This window comes from Macaca mulatta, chromosome 16, assembly GCF_049350105.2.
Source record: "Macaca mulatta isolate MMU2019108-1 chromosome 16, T2T-MMU8v2.0, whole genome shotgun sequence".
Classification (NCBI taxonomy): Eukaryota; Metazoa; Chordata; class Mammalia; order Primates; family Cercopithecidae; genus Macaca; species Macaca mulatta.
Window position 1 is genome coordinate 72,123,676 of NC_133421.1, and position 18,381 is coordinate 72,142,056.

Here is an 18,381-nt window from a genome sequence, read left to right on the forward strand (position 1 = left end):
AGGCAGGAGGATCACTTGAACCCTGGAGTTCAAGAGCAGCCTGAGCAACTTAGGAAGACCTCATCTCTTCAAAAAATAAGGAAATTAGCTGGCCTGCTGGCATGCACTTGTGGCCCCAGCAACTTGGGAGGCTGAGGTGGGAGGAACACTTGAGGCTGGGAGGTCGAGGCTGCGGGGAGCCAGGATCATGCCACTGCACGCCAGCATGTGCGACAGAAAAAAATCCTATCTTAAAAAAAGAGAGAGGCCGGGCGCGGTGGCTCAAGCCTGTAATCCCAGCACTTTGGGTGGCTGAGACGGGCGGGTCACGAGGTCAGGAGATCGAGACCATCCTGGCTAACGCGGTGAAACCCCGTCTCTACTAAAAAAAATACAAAAAACTAGCCGGGCGAGGTGGCGGGTGCCTGTAGTCCCAGCTACTCGGGAGGCTGAGGCAGGAGAATGGCGCAAACCCGGGAGGTGGAGCTTGCAGTGAGCTGAGATCCAGCCACTGCACTCCAGCCTGGGCGACAGAGCGAGACTCCATCTGAAAAAAAAAAAAAAGAGAGAGAGAGAAAGAAACTCTGGGCCAGACGCTGTGGCTCACGCCTATAATCCCAGCACTTTGGAAGGCCAAGGTGGGCAGATCACCTGAGGAAAGGAATTCAAGGCCAGCCTGACCAACCTGGAGAAACCCCATCTCTGCTAAAAACACAAAAATTAGGTGGGCGTGGTGGCTCATGCCTGTAATCCCAGCTACTCGGGAGGCTGAGGCAGGAGAAATCGTTTGAACCCGGGAGGCAGAGGTTGTGGTGAGCCGAGATTGCGCCATTGCACTCCAATCTGGGCAACAAGAGCGAAACTCCATCTCAAAAAAAAAAAAAGAGAGAGAGAGAAAAGAAAAGAAAAAGAAATTCTGCTTTCATTTAGGTTTGTTATCTTTATCACAATTTATCAAATCTGTCTAATTCTTTTTCATCCATGATTACTTCAATTGAAAATTATAGCTCAATGTTGAGGGAGCATTTTCTCTTCTCAACTCTGACACTGAGTGGCCAATATATTATTTCACTCTCCACTTAACATAAATGCATATTTAAAGCTAACATCTTCTGGGCCGGGCACGGTGGCTCACGCCTGTAATCCCAACACTTTGGGAGGCTGAGGTGGGCAGATCACTTGAGGTCAGGAGTTTGAGACCAGCCTGGCCAACATGGTAAAACCCCATCTCTACTAAAAATACAGAAATTAGCTGAGCATGGTGGCACAAACCGGTAATCCCAGCTACTTGGGAGGCTAAGGCAGGAGAATCACTTGAACCTGGGAGGCAGAGGTTGCAGTGAGCCGAGATCACGCCATTCCAGCCTGGGCAACAAGAATGAAACTCCATCTCAAAAATAATAATAATAATAATAATAAAGTTGGCATCTTCTACTTCAAATTATTTGTATTTCTTTTCCATCCTCTTAATTCCTAAGGAAAAAAAGTCAGTGTCAGTAATCTGGAAACTCTTCTAAATAATATGGAAATCGAAGTTGGGAAAGAGGAATATGAGGACCTACTGAACCATCTGCCAGTTGATGGTAAGTGTTTCAGATACCACTGTACCTAGGAGAAACGTAGGGCTTCTGTAGGAAGGCTTCTGAAAGTAAACCTATTTTTAACCTCTTTGAAAAGCTTATGAAATATTTCAAACACACCTAAAAACAGAGAACAATACAACAAACATTGTGTGCCCACTGACCAGAGTTAACAAATGTTACTATTTTGCCATACTTGCTTCATACATTCTCCTGCCTCCCTCCCTTCTCCTTCCCTCCCTCCCTCCCTTACTTCCTTCCCAAGTAAACCTTTTTATAATAAGACAAAGTTTTCTTAATAACTCAATAAGACCGTTTTAACTAGACAAATCTGTCGGAGACAAAGCTAGAATAATTCATTAGGAAGAAATTGCTAAGGAATGAGCCCCTGGCTAAGATTTCCTTATTAGATGGCTCTTCCCCTTGAAAAACAAGCTTCCATCTGAGAGCCAGACAGCACATCTTTCAGTAGAGCCAGCATATGCCAACCCAAAATAAATAGTTTTTCTCCTCTAATTCAGGGTTTCTGTTCTCAACTAGCGATAGGCAGGTGTAACTAAAGTAGGCCACTGCTATCAGCAAACATCTTCCATGCTACCTTCACCTGTAGCTGGCCCTACCATAGAAAACAGTTTTGGCCTAATTTGTAGTTTTTTGTTTTGTTTTGCTGAGACTGAGTCTTGCTCTGTCACCCAGGCTGGAGTGCAGTGGCACAGTCTCGGCTCACTGCAACCTCCACCTCCCAGGTTCAAGCGAGTCTCATGCCTCAATCTCCCAAGTAGCCGGGATTATGGGCATGCACTACCACACCCAGCTAATTTTTGTGGGTTCATTTTTTTTGTTTTTTGTTTGTTTGTTTGTTTTTTGAGATGGAGTCTCCCTCTGTCGCCTAGGCTGGAGTGCAGTGGTGCAATCTCAGCTGACTGCAACCTCCACCTCCCAGGTTCAAGCAATTCTCCTGCCTCGGCCTCCCGAGTGGCTGGGATTACAGGCACCCTCCACCACGCACAGCTCATTTTTTGTATTTAAAAATACAAATAATTATTTGTATTGTTTATAATAATTACAATACAATATAATAATAATTGTATTGTTTCACCTTGTTGGCCAGGCTGGTCTCCAACTCCTGACCTCAAGTGATCCATCTGCCTCGGCCTCCCAAAGTGCTGGGATTACAGGCATGAGCCACCGCACCCGACCTAATTTTTGTATTTTTAATAGAAGCAAGGTTTCGCCATGTTGGCCGGGCCAGTCTCAAACTCCTGTTCTGCATGTCTTACCCTCCCAAAGAGCTGGGATTACAGGCATGAGCCACCCTGCCCAGCCGTAATTTGTCGTTTAAAACCTTACACACCCTGGGCTTAACATTAATAATTATCCATAATTTTGTCTGGCCCTTCCTCCTATCATGAAAAAGTCACCATAAATTACTTTTTAATTGTAACATTGTCCCCACATGTTTAGCTAGGAGTCCTCAAAAATGCTTCCTGCTGGAAAATATTGTTACCGATGAGGTATTTTTTAGAATTCTTTGTTTCTTTAATGACAACTTTTTTTTCTCATCCAACAGTGTGACTATTTCTATACCACTGAATTTTTTCATTTGTTTAGCTAGCATATACTATATGCAAAACAATGAACTAGAGAGTAGACAATTTAAACCCAGTAGTGTAATAAAATTAAGGCATAATTTCTGCACTCAAGTAGATTACAGTCTTGAAGGGTAGAGGTGGGAACATAAGCAAAATTTGTAGATTAAGAAGATAGCATTCCTTCAAGGTTTAAAGGTTCACTGTTTATGTACATAAGTGACTTCTAGGTTTCAAATTCAATCATGTCTATTAAAACACGCTCCCCTTATGGGTCTGAAGGAAGAGAAAGGCCTATAGAAGGAATTACTATTAAGCTTGCTTCATCTCAATGTTGAGTCATTTGATACTTTATGGAAAGTGGTATTAATTAAGTAGATGTTTACTTTAAACTTACAGCTTGATCTTTTTCTATCCTCTGTTTCTTCTTCACTTTGAGTTAAAAAGTTACTAGAGAAAATTAGGAGAAATAGCTGAATTCCAGTCCTTTATATTACAACTTAAATTTTCATGTCAGTTGTCTAAGATTTGGTCTCTATGTCTGACTTGTCTTTTCTTATAGAAAATGAAATGGTTGATGTGAATGTGGTGATGGATGAAGCAAAAGCTTTTACAGGTGAGTCAGAAGTCATGGTGAAAAGGGCATTCATTTTTAACTAAGACCTTAATGCTCTATAGAGAAAAAATTTGAATGTTTTTAAACAGTAGATAGATTTTGGCTGGGCATGTGGGCTCACAGCTGTAACCCCGGCACTTTGAGAGGCTGAGGCAGGAGGATCACTTGAGGCCAGGAGTTCAAGACCAGCCTGGGCAACAAAGCAATACCATGTCTCTACAAAAAAAAAAAAAAAATTAGCTGGGCATGGTGGCACGTGCCTGTATTCCCAGCTACTTGGGAGGCTGAGGCAGCTGAGCCCAGGGGTTTGAGGCTTCAGTGAGCTTTGATTACCACTGCACTCCTGCCTGGGAGACAGAGCAAAAACCTGTCTCATAAAAAATATATTTAAATAGTAGTTTTCTCTTCAGACTATTACTAACATGCTAAATTGACACCCTTACAAATTTAACGGTTAAATGTTTGTTTCGTAATGTTACTCTTTGATTTGGGATTTTTCCTGTAGACACTTATGTTATGTAGAGGTTTTGTTTGTTTTGTTGTTGTTGTTGTTGTTTGTTTGTTTGTTTATTTTCTGAAATGGAGTCTCGCTCTTGTTGCCTGGGCTGGAGTGCAGTGGCGTGATCTCGGCTCACTGCAACCTCCACCTCCCAGGTTCGAGTGGTTCTCCTGCCTCACCCTCCCAAGTAGCTGGAATTACAGGTGCCCACTACCACACCTGGCTAATTTTTGTGTTTTTAGTAGAGACGGGGTTTCACCATGTTGGCCAGGCTGGTCTTGAACTCCTGACCTCAGGTGATCCACCCACTTCGGCCTCCCAGAGTGCTGGGATTACAGGCGTGAGCCACTGCACCTGGCTGGTAATTTTTTTCATAATTTGAAATCATTATTCTCTTCCTAAAATTCTTATATGTTAACAATTCTCATCTTTCCAAAGGAGAAAAAGTTAATGTCAGTAATCTGGGGAATGAGCTGAGGAAAATGGGGCTCGTACTCACTGATGAGGAGCACAAGAAGCTGCTGAAAACTCTGCCAATTTGCAGTGAGTATTTACCACATCCTTTGAAGCTTGGATTTAGGGGCTTGTGTGTGAAAACTTCTTAAATTATGCATGTATATGCCCAGTAAACCTCATTTAGAAAACACGGTCATCACACGAAAAGAAATCTTGGCCAGATGTGGTGGCTCATGCCTGTAATCCCAGCACTTTGGGAGGCTGAGGTGGGCAGATCAAAAGGTCAGGAGTTTGAGAACAGCCTGGCCAACATGGTGAAACCCTGTCTCTACTAAAAATACAAAAATTAGCCAGGCGTGGTGGCGTATGCCTGTAATCCCAGCTACATGGGAGGCTGAGGCAGGAGAATTGCTTGAACCTGGGAGGTGGAGGTTGCAGTGAGCCAAGATTGTGCCACTGCACTCCAGCCTGGGTGACAGAGCAAGACTCCATCTCTAAAAAAAAAAAAGAGTCTGGTTGCCTGCTTTTGTTGCTTATATTTTAATACTGAAAGCTAGCAACATCTTTCACTGGGGTTGTCCCACCAGCCAGGCTAAATTATCCTGTCGCCCTGGGAGCACTGCCTAATCTCATCATGACCAATGAGAAGGAAACCAGGGAAGAAAGAAAAGGAAGGAAAAAGACAGAAACAGGGAAATACTGTATTTTATTCAATCAATGGATAGATTTATAACAGGGAAAGTGTTCTTTATTGTTGGGTTCATTCTTAAGTGTAACAGAGAAGAAACTTCCAAGCAAATTGGAAGAGGTTTTTTTCCCTGAAATTATGGATGTTGTGTTGTCTTTGTGCTGATTTTGTTAGTCTTCCCATCGTTTAACCTGTATTCTGAATTGTGTCTTATCTTACAGCTAATGGAAAGGTATATAAGAATAGATTGCTCAAAGGTGTGAAGGCCCTCAATGGTAAGTAGGAAGCATGGTGAAAAAGCAAGTTAAAAAATGCTTATGTTTGGTATTTTCTTTTAAATGTTCCAACTTCGCTTCCTGCCAATTTACTGATTCATTGTTAAGACATAACTTATCATTCTTCTTTGGATGCGTTGGCCTTTTGGGATATAAGTTAAAGCAAGTTAAAGCATCATATCACTATAGGAAGTAAGTTAGTTGTTGTTTCAACCGTAAGTCATTATACTTGCCTACTCCTCTCTATTGACCTCTCAGAGAAAACCAAAGCAGAGCCCACTGGATCAGTATTAAGAGAAATACCCTATCTTTCCATACTAACTCTGTGTAAGTAATTATTATTTCAATTGTGAATTAGAAAAAGATGTTTTAGAACACTAAAATAATACAAGAAAACTATGCAACTCTAACCACTTAAAAAAAAACTGATACAGTCTGGCGCAGTGGCTCATGCCTGTAATCTCAGCATTTTGGGACACCAAGGCAGGCAGATCACTTGAGGCCAGGAGTTTAACACCAGACTGTACAACATAGTGAGACCCCATCTCTACAAAAAATTTTAAAATTAGCTGGGCATGGTGACACATACCTATAGTCCTACCTACTTAGGAGGCTGAGGCAGAAGGATTGCTTGAGCCCAGGAGTTCAAGGCTGCAGTTCCATCCTGGGCTGCAGAGCAAAACCCTGTTTTTAAAAGAAAAAAAGAAATGTAAGTTCACCTGTCTTCCACAAATCCCCTCCCCATAAAGGTAAATACTGTTAACAATTCAGCAGTTATCTTTGTCAATTCTTTCCAACTTTTAACTGACATATCTAAATCTAGGGAGATATACACACAAACACACACACACGTTAATAGTTTCTTTGTATTGTTGTATTTTACCATCTAGTTGGGGTTTCTGATGCATGACCATGATTAATATTTTTTACCCTTAAACAATAACACTCATATTCTTATTCCATGCCCTTCTTTCTTAAGGGCCAAGGGTCAAAATCAAAAAAGTGGAGACATTTTTGGAAAACATGGGAACTAAAATCAAGGATGAGGAACTTGAGGAACTCATGACCCAACTACCAACTGAGGGTGAGTATTACAAATATCTCTATGCTCTTCAGAGAAACATTAAGCCCTTCCATTAGAACTGCTGAAATTAGCCTTTTTAGCATCATAATGAAGTAAATGTAAAAACTTAGTTCTGAGTCATGATGAAACACCGTCTTCAAAAATGCTTTTTTTTTTTTTTTTTTTTGAGACGGAGTCTCGCTCTGTCGCCCAGCCTGGAGTGCAGTGGCCAGATCTCGGCTCACTGCAAGCTCCGCCTCCCGGGTTTACGCCATTCTCCTGCCTCAGCCTCCCGAGTAGCTGGGACTACAGACGCTCGCCACCTCGCCCGGCTATTTTTTTGTATTTTTTTACTAGAGACGGGGTTTCACCGGGTTAGCCAGGATGGTCTCGATCTCCTGACCTCGTGATCCGCCCGTCTCGGCCTCCCAAAGTGCTGGGATTACAGGCTTGAGCCACTGCGCCCGGCCCAAAAATGCTTTTGAAAAGATATGTCAGGGATGCCACTTGAAGCCTCAGTCATGCCTGGGAATGCCACACACTTAAGGACCTGAAAGAAAAAGGAATTGAAGAGAACATTTAAGAGAAAAATCAAGAAAGTCAAAAGTCAAATGATAAATTAGAAATGAATAGTTGCAAGCCAAAGAGCTAATATCCCTAAGGTAGCAAAAGCCCTTGTACATTGATAAGAAACATACTGATAATAGAAAAAATAGGCAGATATACAAATAGATAATTCATACAAGAGGTAATACAATGCAAATCCCCAAATAGCATATGAAAATATGTTTAACCTCACCAATAATCATGAAAATGCAAAATAAAACACAATGCAACACTATCTTCATTCATTGGACTGGCAAAACTTAACAAGATGGATAATATTTAGTTCTTATGAAAATATGAGGAAAGGGACTAACTGATAAATTTGGGGTGGGAGTTGCCATTGCTATATATACTTTTTGAAAAGTCACCTGACAGTGTCTAAGGGGGAAAAGTCTTCTCTTTTCCCTGGTGAATCTAGCATACGTTCCTCATGCAGTATACATTATTTCTTTGTGCTGGGTCCTGGTCCCTGTTTTGCCACAGACTTGCTGACAAATGATTTAACCCTACTTAATCTTAGTTCCTTCATATGTAAAATGGGGAGTTGAACTAAATGACGCTCTATGATTACTTTACTTCTTGCTCTGAAATTAGTATATATAATGCATGTAATGCAGTCTAGAATAGTCAGTAAATGTTAGTGATGATGGATGGTGGTGTTGTGGTGATGATGGTGAGGAAGATAGAAAAGTTGTTAACGAGCAGAACAAAAGGAGAGGCACTCCAAGATCGCTGAATAAGAAAAGCTCCAGTCTGTGCTCCCAGTGCGATCAATGCAGAAGATGGGTGATTTCTGCATTTCCACCTGAGGTACCTGTTTCATCTCATTGGGACTGGTTGGACAGTGGGTGCAGCCCACAGAGGGTGAGCTGAAGCAGGGCAGGGCATCACCTCACCTGGGAAGTGCAAGGGGTCAGGGGATTTCCCTTTCCTAGCCAAGGGAAGCTTTGACAGACTACCTGAAAAAACAGGACACTCCTGCCCAAATACTGCGCTTTTCCCAAGGTCTTAGCACCTGGCAAAGATATTCTCTCCCATGCCTGGCTCAGCAGGTCCCATGCCCACGGAGCCTTGCTCACTGCTAGTGCATCAGTCTGAGATCAAACTGCAAGGCAGCAGCCTGGATGGGGGAGGGGCGTCCACCATTGCTGAGACTTGAGTAGGCAGGGAAACTGTAACTGGGCAGAGCCCACCACAGCTCAACAAGGCCTACTGCCTCTAGACTCCACCTCTGTGGGCAGGGCATAGCTGAACAAAATGCAGCAGACAACTTCTGCAGACTTAAACGTCCCTGTCTGACAGCTCTGAAGAGAGCAGTGGTTCTCCCAGCATGGCGTTTGAGCTCTGAGAATGGACAGACTGCCTCCTCAAATGGATCCCTGACCCCTGTGTAGCCTAACTGGGAGACACCTCCCAGTAGCACCCAACAGACACCTCATATAGGCGGATGCTCCTCTGGGATGAAGCTTCCAGAGGAAGGATCAGGCAGCAATATTTGCTGTTCTGCAATATTGGTTGTTCTGCAGCCTCCGCTGGTGATACCCAGGCAAACAGGTTCTGGAGTGGACCTCCGGCAAATTCCAACAGACCTGCAGCTGAGGGGCCTGACTGATAGATGGAAAACTAACAAACAGAAAAGAATAGCATCAACATCAACAAAAAGGTCACCTACACCAAAACCCCATCTGTAGGTCCCCAACATCAAAGACCAAAGGTAGATAAAACCAAAAAGATGGGGAGAAGCCAGAGCAGAAAAGCTGAAAATTCTAAAAACCAGAGCACCTCTTTTCCTCCAAAGGATCGCAGCTCCTCGCCAGCAATGGAACAAACCTAGAAAGAGAATGACTTTGACAAATTGACAGAAGTAGACTTCAGAAGATCGGTAATAACCAATTTCTCTGAGCTAAAGGAGCATGTATGAACCCATCTCAAGGAAGCTAAAAGCCTTGAAAAAAGGTTAGACAAATGGCTAACTAGAATAAACAGTGTAGAGAAGACCTTAAATGACCTGATGGAGCTGAAAACCATGGCACAAGAACTTCGTGACTCATGTGCAAGCTTCAATAGGTGATTTGATTGAGTGGAAGAAAAGGTATCACTGATTCAAGATCAAATTAATGAAATAAAGTGAGAAGACAAGGTTAGAGAACAAAGAGTAAAAAGAAATGAACAAAGCCTCCAAAAATATGGGACTATGTGAGTAGACCAAATCTACATTTGATTGGTGTACCTGAAAGTGACGGGGAGAATGGAAACAAGTTGGAAAACATCCTTGAAGATATTATCCAGAACTTCCCCAACCTAGCAAGGCAGGCCAACATTCAAATTCAAGAAATACAGAGAACACCACAAAGATGCTCCTCGAGAAGAGCAACCCTAAGACACATAATTGTCAGATTCATCAAGGTGGAAATGAAAGAAAAAAATGCTAAGGGAAGCCAGGTAGAAAGGTCGAGTTACCCACCAAGGGAAGCCCATCAGACTAACAGTAGATCTCTCTGCAGAAACCCTACAAGCCAGAAGAGAGTGGGAGCCAATATTCAACATTTTTAAGGAAAAGAATTTTCAACCCAGAATTTCATATCCAGACAAACTAAGCTTCATAGGTGAAGGAGAAATAAAAGCCTTTACAGAAAAACAAATGCTGAGAGATTTTGTCACCACCAGGCCTGCCTTACAAGAGCTCCTGAAGGAAGCACTAAACATGGAAAGGAACAACCAGTACCAGCCACTGCAAAAACATGCCAAATTGTAAAGACCATTGATGCTAGGAAGAAACTGCATCAATTAACAGGCAAAATAACCAGCAAACATCATAATGACAGGATAAATTCACACATAACAATACTAACCTTAAATGTAAATGGGTTAAATGCTCCAATTAAAAGACACAGACTGGCAAATTGGATAAAGAGTCAAAACCCATCATGGTGCTATATTCACGACACCCATCTCATGTGCAAAGACACACATAGGCTCAAAATAAAGGGATGGAGGAAGATCTACCAAGCAAATGTAAAGCAAAAAAAGCAGGGGTTGCAATCCTACTCTCTGATAAAACAGACTTTAAAAATCAAAAGAGACAAAGAAGGCCATTACATAATGGTAAAGGGATCAATTCAACAAGAAGAGCTAACTATCCTAAATATATATGCACCCAATACAGGAGCACCCAGATTCATAAAACAAGTCCTTAGAGACCTACAAAGACACTTAGACTCCCACACAATAATAATGGGAGACTGTAACACCTCACTGTCAATATTAGATCAGCGAGACAGAAGATTAACAAGGATATCCAGGACTTGAACTCAGCTCTGGACCAAACAGAACTAATAGACATCTACAGAACTCTCCACCCCAAATCAACAGAATATACATTCTTCTCAGCAACACATCACACTTGTTCTAAAACTGACCACATAATTGGAAGTAAAGCACTCCTCAGCAAATGTAAAAAAAAAAAAAAAAAAAAAAAAAAACCAGAAATCACAACAAACTGTCTCTCAGATGATAGTGCAATCAAATTTGAACTCAGGATTCAGAAACTCACTTAAAACCGCACAACTACATGGAAACTGAACAACCTGCTCCTGAATGACTACTAGGTAAATAATGAAATGAAGACAGAAATAAAGATGTTCTTTCCAGCCAATGAAACAAAGACACAACATACTAGAATCTCTGGGACGCATTTAAAGCAGTGTGTAGAGGGAAATGGATAGCACTAAATGCCCACAAGAGAAAGCAGGAAAGATCTGAAGTCGACACCCTAACATCACAATTAAAAGAACTAGAGAAGCAAGAGCAAACAATGCAAAAGCTAGCAGAGGCAAGAAATAACTAAGATCAGAGCAGAACTGAAAGAGATAGAGATGCAAAAAAACCTTCAAAAAATCAATGAATCCAGGAGCTGGGTTTTTGAAAAGATCAACAAAATTGATAGACCGCTAGCAAGACTAATAAAAAAGAAAAGAGAGAAGTATCAAATAGATGCAATAAAAAATGATAAAGGGGATATCACCACCAATCTCACAAAAATACAAACTACCATCAGAGAATACTATAAACACCTCTATGCAAATAAACTAGAAAATCTAGAAGAAATGGAGAAATTCCTGGCCACATACACCCTCCCAAGACTAAACCAGGAAGAAGTTGAATCCCTGAATAGACCAATAACAGGCTCTGAAATTGAAGCAATAATTAAAAGCCTACCAACCCAAAAAAGCCCAAGACCAGATGGATTCACAGCCGAATTCTACCAGATGTACAAAGAGGAACCGGTACCATTCTTCTGAAACTATTCCAATCAATAGAAAAAGAGGAAATCCTCCCTAACTCACTTTATTAGGCCAACATCATCCTGATACCAAAGCCTGGCAGACACACAACAAAAAAAGAGCATTTTAGACCAATATCTCTGATGAACATCAATGCGAAAATCTTCAATAAAATACTGGCAAACTGAATTTAGCAGCACATCAAAAAGTTTATCCAACACGATCAAGTTGGCTTCATCCCTGGGATGCAAGGGCGGTTCAACATATGCAAATGAATAAACGTAATCCATCACATAAACAGAACCAAAGACAAAAACCACATGTTTTCTCAATAGACAATTTTGCCTTTGACAAAATTCAACAGCCCTTTGTGCTAAAATTCTCAATAAACTAGATATTGATAGAACATATCTCAAAATAATAAGAGCTATTTATGACAAACCCACAGTTAATATCATACTGAAGGGGCAAAAACTGGAAGCATTCCTTTGAAAACCAGCACAAGACAAGGATGCCCTCTCTCACCGCTCCTATTCAACACAGTGTTGGAAGTTCTGGCCAGGGCAATCAGGCAAGAGAAAGAAATAAAGGCTATTCAATTAGGAAATGAGGGAGTCAAATTGTCCCTGTTTGCAGATGACATGATTGTATATTTAGAAAACCCTATCGTCTCAGCCCAAAATCTCCTTAAGCTTATAAACAACTTCAGCAAAGTCTCAGGATACAAAATCAATGTGCAAAAATCACAAGCATTCTTATACACCAATAAGAGACTAACAGAGAGCCAAATCATGAGTGAACTCCCATTCACAATTGCTTCAAAGAGAATAAAATACCTAGGAATCCAACTTGCAAGGGATGTGAAGGACCTCTTCAAGGAGAACTACAAACTACTGCTCCTCGAAATAAAAGAGGACACAAACAAATGGAAGAACTTTCCATGCTCATGGATAGGAAGAATCAGTATCATGAAAATGGTCATACTGCCCAAAGTAATTTATAGATTCAATGCCATCCCTATTAAGCTTCCAATGACTTTCATCACAGAACTGGAAAAAGTTCATGTGGAACCAAAAAAGATCCCACATTGCCAAGATAATCCTAAGCCAAAAGAACAAAGCTGGAGGCATGATGCTACCTGACTTCAAACTATACTACAAGGCTACAGTAGCCAAAACAGCATGGTTATGGTACAAAAACAGATATGTAGACCAATGGAACAGAACAGAGGCCTCAGAAATAACACCATATATCTACAACCATCTGATCTTTGACAAACCTGACAAAAATAAGAAATGGGTAAAGGATTCCCTATTTAATAAATGGTGCTGAGAAAACTGGCTAGCCATATGTAGAAAGCTGGAACTGGATCCCTTCCTTACACCTTATACAAAAATTAATTCAAGATGGATTAGAGACTTAAATGTGAGACCGAAAACCATAAAAACCCTAGAAGAAAACCTAGGCAATACCATTCAGGACATAGGCATGGGCAAGGACTTCATAACTGAAACACCAAAAGCAATGGCAACAAAAGCCAAAATAGACAAATGGGATCTTATTAAACTAAAGAGCTTCTGTACAGCAAAAGAAACTACCATCAGAGTGAACAGGCAACGTACAGAATGGGAGAACATTTTTGCAATCTACCCATCTGACAAAGGGCTAATAAGAATCTACAAAGAACTTAAACAAATTTACAAGAAAAAAACAAACAACCCCATCAAAAAGTGAGCAAAGGATATGAACAGACACTTCTCAAAAGAAGACATCTATGCAGCCAACAGACACATGAAAAAATGCTCATCATCACTGGTCATCAGAGAAATGCAAATCAAAACCTCAATGAGATGCCATCTCATGCCAGTTAGAATGGCAATCATTAAAAAGTCAGGAAACAACAGGTGCTGGAGAGGATGAGGAGAAATAGGAAGGCTCTTACATTGTTGGTAGGAGTGTAAATTAGTTCAACCATTGTGGAAGACAGTGTGGCGATTCCTTAAAGATCTAGAACTAGAAATACCATTTGACCCAGCAATCCCATTACTGGGTATATACCCAAAGGATTATAAATAATGCTACTATAAAGACACACGCACACATGTATTTATTGTGGCACTATTCACGATAGCAAAGACTTGGAACCAAGCCAAATGTCCATTATTGATAGACTGGATTAAGAAAATGTGGCACATATACACCATAGAATATTCTGCAGCCATAAAAAAGGATGACTTCATGTTCTTTGCAGGGACATGGATGAAGTTGGAAACTGTCATTCTCAGCAAACTGTCACAAGGACAGAAAACTAAACACCACATGTTCTCACTCATAGGTGGAAATAAAACAATGAGAACATTTGGACACAGGGCAGGGAACATCACACACCAGGGCCTGTCAGGGGGTGGAGGGCTGGGGGAGGGATAGGATTTGGAGAAATACCTAATACAAATGATGAGTGGATGGGTACAGCAAACCAACATGGCACGTGTATACCTAGATATCAAACCTGAATATTGTGCACATGTACCCTAGAGCTTAAAGTATAATAATAAGAAGAAAAGAACAGAATGAAGAAAGGAAACTCCATAATCTGTTAATCAGTTTTCCTGTTATGAAAATATTTCCTAACAGAAAACATATTTGTTTATTAATTATTCCTTTTATATAAATAAATAAGACAATATGCAATTTAAAACATCCTATAAGAAATAGCACTGGGCTCACTGTCTTCCTTCTCTCCTACTCCTGCCCTTGTTCTTCAATATCTTTCATATAGATCAACGGCTTTTGACTTTGTGCCATGGACCCCTTTGAAAATCTGATGAATGGACCACTTCTGAGTATAATGTTTTAAAATGTATAAAATATAATAATAGGATTACAAAGAAGCTAATTATACACAACATTAAAATATAAATTATTAGTATTTATTAAAACATTTAACACTTTCCAGTAGCGGTTCAATTTTTTTTTTTTTTTTTTTTTTTAAGATAGAGTCTTGCCCTGTCACCCAGGCTGGAGTGCAATGGCACAATCTTGACTCAGGGCAATCACCACCTCCCGGGTTCAAAGGATTCTCCTGCCTCAGCCCCCCAGTATCTGGGATTACAGGTGCACGCCACCATGCCCGGCTAATTTTGTATTTTTAGTAGAGATGGGATTTCACCATGTTGTCCAAGCTGGCCTTGAACTCCTGACCTCAGGTGATGCACCCGCCTCGGCCTCCCAAAGTGATGGGATTACAGATAGTTAAAATTATTTTTATAATATTAAAGTAATGATGAGGGCCAGGTGTGGTGGCTCACACCTGTAATCCTAGCACTTTGGGAGGCTGAGGAGGGCAGATCATTTGAGGACAGGAGTTTGAGACCAGCTTGGCCAACATGGTGAAACACCATCTCTACCAAAAATACAAAAAAAAATTAGCTGGGCGTGGTGGTGCATACCTGTAATCCCAGCTACTAGGGAGGCTGAGGCAGGAGAATTGTCTGAACCCAGGAGACAGAGGTTGCAGTGAGCCAAAATCACACCACTGCACTCCAGCTCAAAAAAATAAAATAAATAAAAAATTAATAATGAGCATAAGCAACATTTCAACATATTTGGAACAAGTATATTATGATTTGAAAATGTCAGTGATTTCTATTAGTGACGAAGTCACAACTTTTGCAACTATTCTGACGGTTTATTGCCTACATTAATAATTGAAGAAAATAGTAAATTTAAATTAATGGTTAGTGAAAAGAAAGACACACTTTTGGCCAAGCATTGTGGCTCACACCTGTAATCCCAACACTTTGGGAGGCCAAGGTGGGAGGATCGCTTGAGGCCAAGAGTTCAAGATCAGCCCAGGCAACATAGCAAGACCCTATCTCTATTTTGGAACATAAAATAAAATTAAATTAAATGTTAAAAAGGCCAGCGCAGTGGCTCATGCCTGTAATCCCAGCACTTTGGGAGGCCGAGGCAGGCAGATCACGAGGTCGGGAGATCAAGACCATCCTAGCTAACACAGTGAAACCCCGTCTCTACTAAAAGAATACAAAAAATCAGCCGGGCGTGGTGGTAGACACCTGTAGTCCCAGCTACTCGGGAGGCTGAGGCAGGAGAATGGCGTGAACGTGGGAGGCAGAGCTTGCAGTGAGCTGAGATTGCGCCACTGCACTCCAGCCTGGGTGACAGAGCAAGACTTCATCTCAAAAAAGAAAAGAAAAAAGAAAGTATTTTTTTCCCATTCCAGCTCAAGACCTCCCTGAATTCTGGCAATACAGAGTCAATAGACCCAGGTTAAAAACTCCTGATACAGGTCATCCATCCAATACTCTGACCTCTTGTTCCTTTATATCTTTAACTTCAGTCATTTTTTCCTCCCTTCCATCCTGATTACCACTCACATAGTAATGACCTGGAACTTGTCCTTCCCTAATACTTCATCACCTCCAAAATCTGTTTCATAGACGCACTCTCTAACCTTTTTCCTTCCAGTTCATTTACTGTGCAGACATTTTTGCCATAACACCACATAGGAATTCCTGAAAAACCTCCTGTTCTGTAAAATTACCCACTAAAGTAATGGAGCTTATGGAGAAAATTCTGGAAGCACACTCAAAATCTATGCCAGCTTGTAACCAGAACACTACCAAAAGCACAAGGAAACTTGTACCGCCCAGGCAAATAGCACAGAACAGCTATAAGATATTTAAAAATGGGCCAGGCACAGTGGCTTATGCCTACAATCCCAGCACTTAGGGAGGCCAAAGTGGGTGGATCACAAGATCAGGAGTTCAAGACCAGCCTGGCCAAGATGGTGAAACCCTGTCTTTACTAAAAATACAACAAATTAGCCGGGCGTGGTGGCAGGGACCTATACCCTTAGCTATTCAGGAGGCTGAGGTAAGAGAATCGCTTGAACCCAAGAGGCAGTGAGAGGTTGCAGTGAGTCAAGATCACACGACTGCACTCCAGCCTGGGCAACAGAGCAGGACTCCATCTCAAAAAAAAAAAAAAAGAAAAAAATTAAAAATGCATACACACACACACACACACATCCCAAAAAAGGAGTTAAAGAGCTGGCTTGCCATTCTGAAATAGTGTTGGTGGAAGTAGAGCTCTCAGTCAGTGAAGCTGGTTCCCTGTCCTGCATCATAGGCACTAATTTTTTAATTTTATTAAAATATGGAACAGAAAGCGCTCCAGCTGTAGCCCCAACCTAAGATTTTTTTCTTGCTTGCTGAAGAAAAGGATTCCTTTCTTATTTAGGAAAAATTACATATGAACCAACACACTGTTCACATTACTGTAACATTATTCCATTTACCAATTGAATATGATGAAACAGTGCTACTGAATCATGTGTTGTACCAGAACAGAGTATAGAACTCCAACTCCAGCTATTCCAGCCATGTGGAGACCTTCATGCCTTCGACCCTACTTTTCTTTTATTATTCAACAACCCCACCACCACCATCTCTTAATTTTCTTCCTTCCTTAAATTAGATTCACTGCCTCAACATCATATAAGCTTACAAACTCTCTGAACTTCAAATTTCCTTGGCAAAATCTTGGCCATTTTTTACTCCATGATTACCCCTGAACAGCTTAACATTGCTGAAGATCACAAAGCCATACTAATAGAACTCATTTCACGTAATGGGCAGAAACTTCAAGTTAGCCCTTAACACTGCCAAAAAAGTTCCCACTATGTTTTCCAAGTAACTTCACTTTCTCACTCTCAGAGACAATTTCACACCTTCTCTGTCCAAATTTCCAGTATCTCCTCACTTCAACTCTCAGCTAATGATCTCACTTCAAACTTCATAGAGACAATAGATGCAGTTAGAGAAGAAATACCTCATTTCCTACCTCCATTTCTATGAACCTGCGTATACCTATGTCCACATGCCCTGCCTTTTGTCTTGCTATAAAGGGGAAAGAATGCTCCTTTCATGGGCCAGCCTTTCTACTTGCACCCTGGATCCTGTTTCCTCTTGCCTTCTCAAAAACTTACCTCCTGCAATATTTCCCCTTTCCTGCATCATCAGTTTCTCCCTCTCTGAAGTATCTCTATCTATATTTCTCTTGACATGCAGCTATGCTTTTCTCTCACACTTGCTCCCTACTAGCTACCACATCATCTCCTGGTTCCTCTGCACAGCAGAGTTGCCTCAAAAAGTTGTCGTTACTCATTGTTTCCATATCCTCACCTCCCATTCACACTTCAGCATTCTCCAGTTAGGTATTTATCTCCACGATGGCACCAAATGAGCTCTCAACAAGACTGTCAATAATCTACTTCTTGCCAAGGCTCACAGTCAATTCTTTGTTCTTATTTTACTTAACATCTTAGCAGCATTTGACATAAGTGGCCACCCCCTTTTTATTAAAATACATTTTTCGACCAGGCACGGTGGCTCATTCCTGTAATCCCAGCGCTTTGGGAGGCTGAGTCAGGTGGATCGCTTGAGCCCAGGAGTTTGAGACGAGCCTAAGCAACATGGTGAAGTCCTGTCTCTACAAAAAAATAAAATAACTATCCAGCTGTGGTGGCACGTGCCTGTAGTCCCAGCTACTCGGGAGGCTGAGGCAGGGGGATCACTTGAGCCCGGGAGATGGAGGCTGCAACGCACTGTGATTGTGTGCCACTTCACTCCAGCCTGGGTGACAGAGCAAGACCCTGTCTGAAAAAAAAGAAAAAGAAATGTGTTTTTCTCTAGGCTTTTAAAGCCCCATACTCACCTGGTTTTC

The 18,381-nt window shown here is 41.3% G+C and overlaps 1 protein-coding gene across 1 annotated transcript in view; it reads left to right on the forward strand.

Moving 5' to 3' along the window:
* EFCAB3 (EF-hand calcium binding domain 3) overlaps nucleotides 1–18,381 on the forward strand; it is a 158,331-nt gene that overhangs the window by 87,238 nt on the left and 52,712 nt on the right. Inside the window, exons 31-35 of the mRNA XM_028836627.2 lie at nucleotides 1,458–1,562; nucleotides 3,711–3,764; nucleotides 4,702–4,806; nucleotides 5,629–5,682; nucleotides 6,662–6,766. Of these exons, the coding sequence (XP_028692460.2) occupies nucleotides 1,458–1,562; nucleotides 3,711–3,764; nucleotides 4,702–4,806; nucleotides 5,629–5,682; nucleotides 6,662–6,766 (423 nt within the window). The remainder of the gene's footprint in view (nucleotides 1–1,457; nucleotides 1,563–3,710; nucleotides 3,765–4,701; nucleotides 4,807–5,628; nucleotides 5,683–6,661; nucleotides 6,767–18,381) is intronic.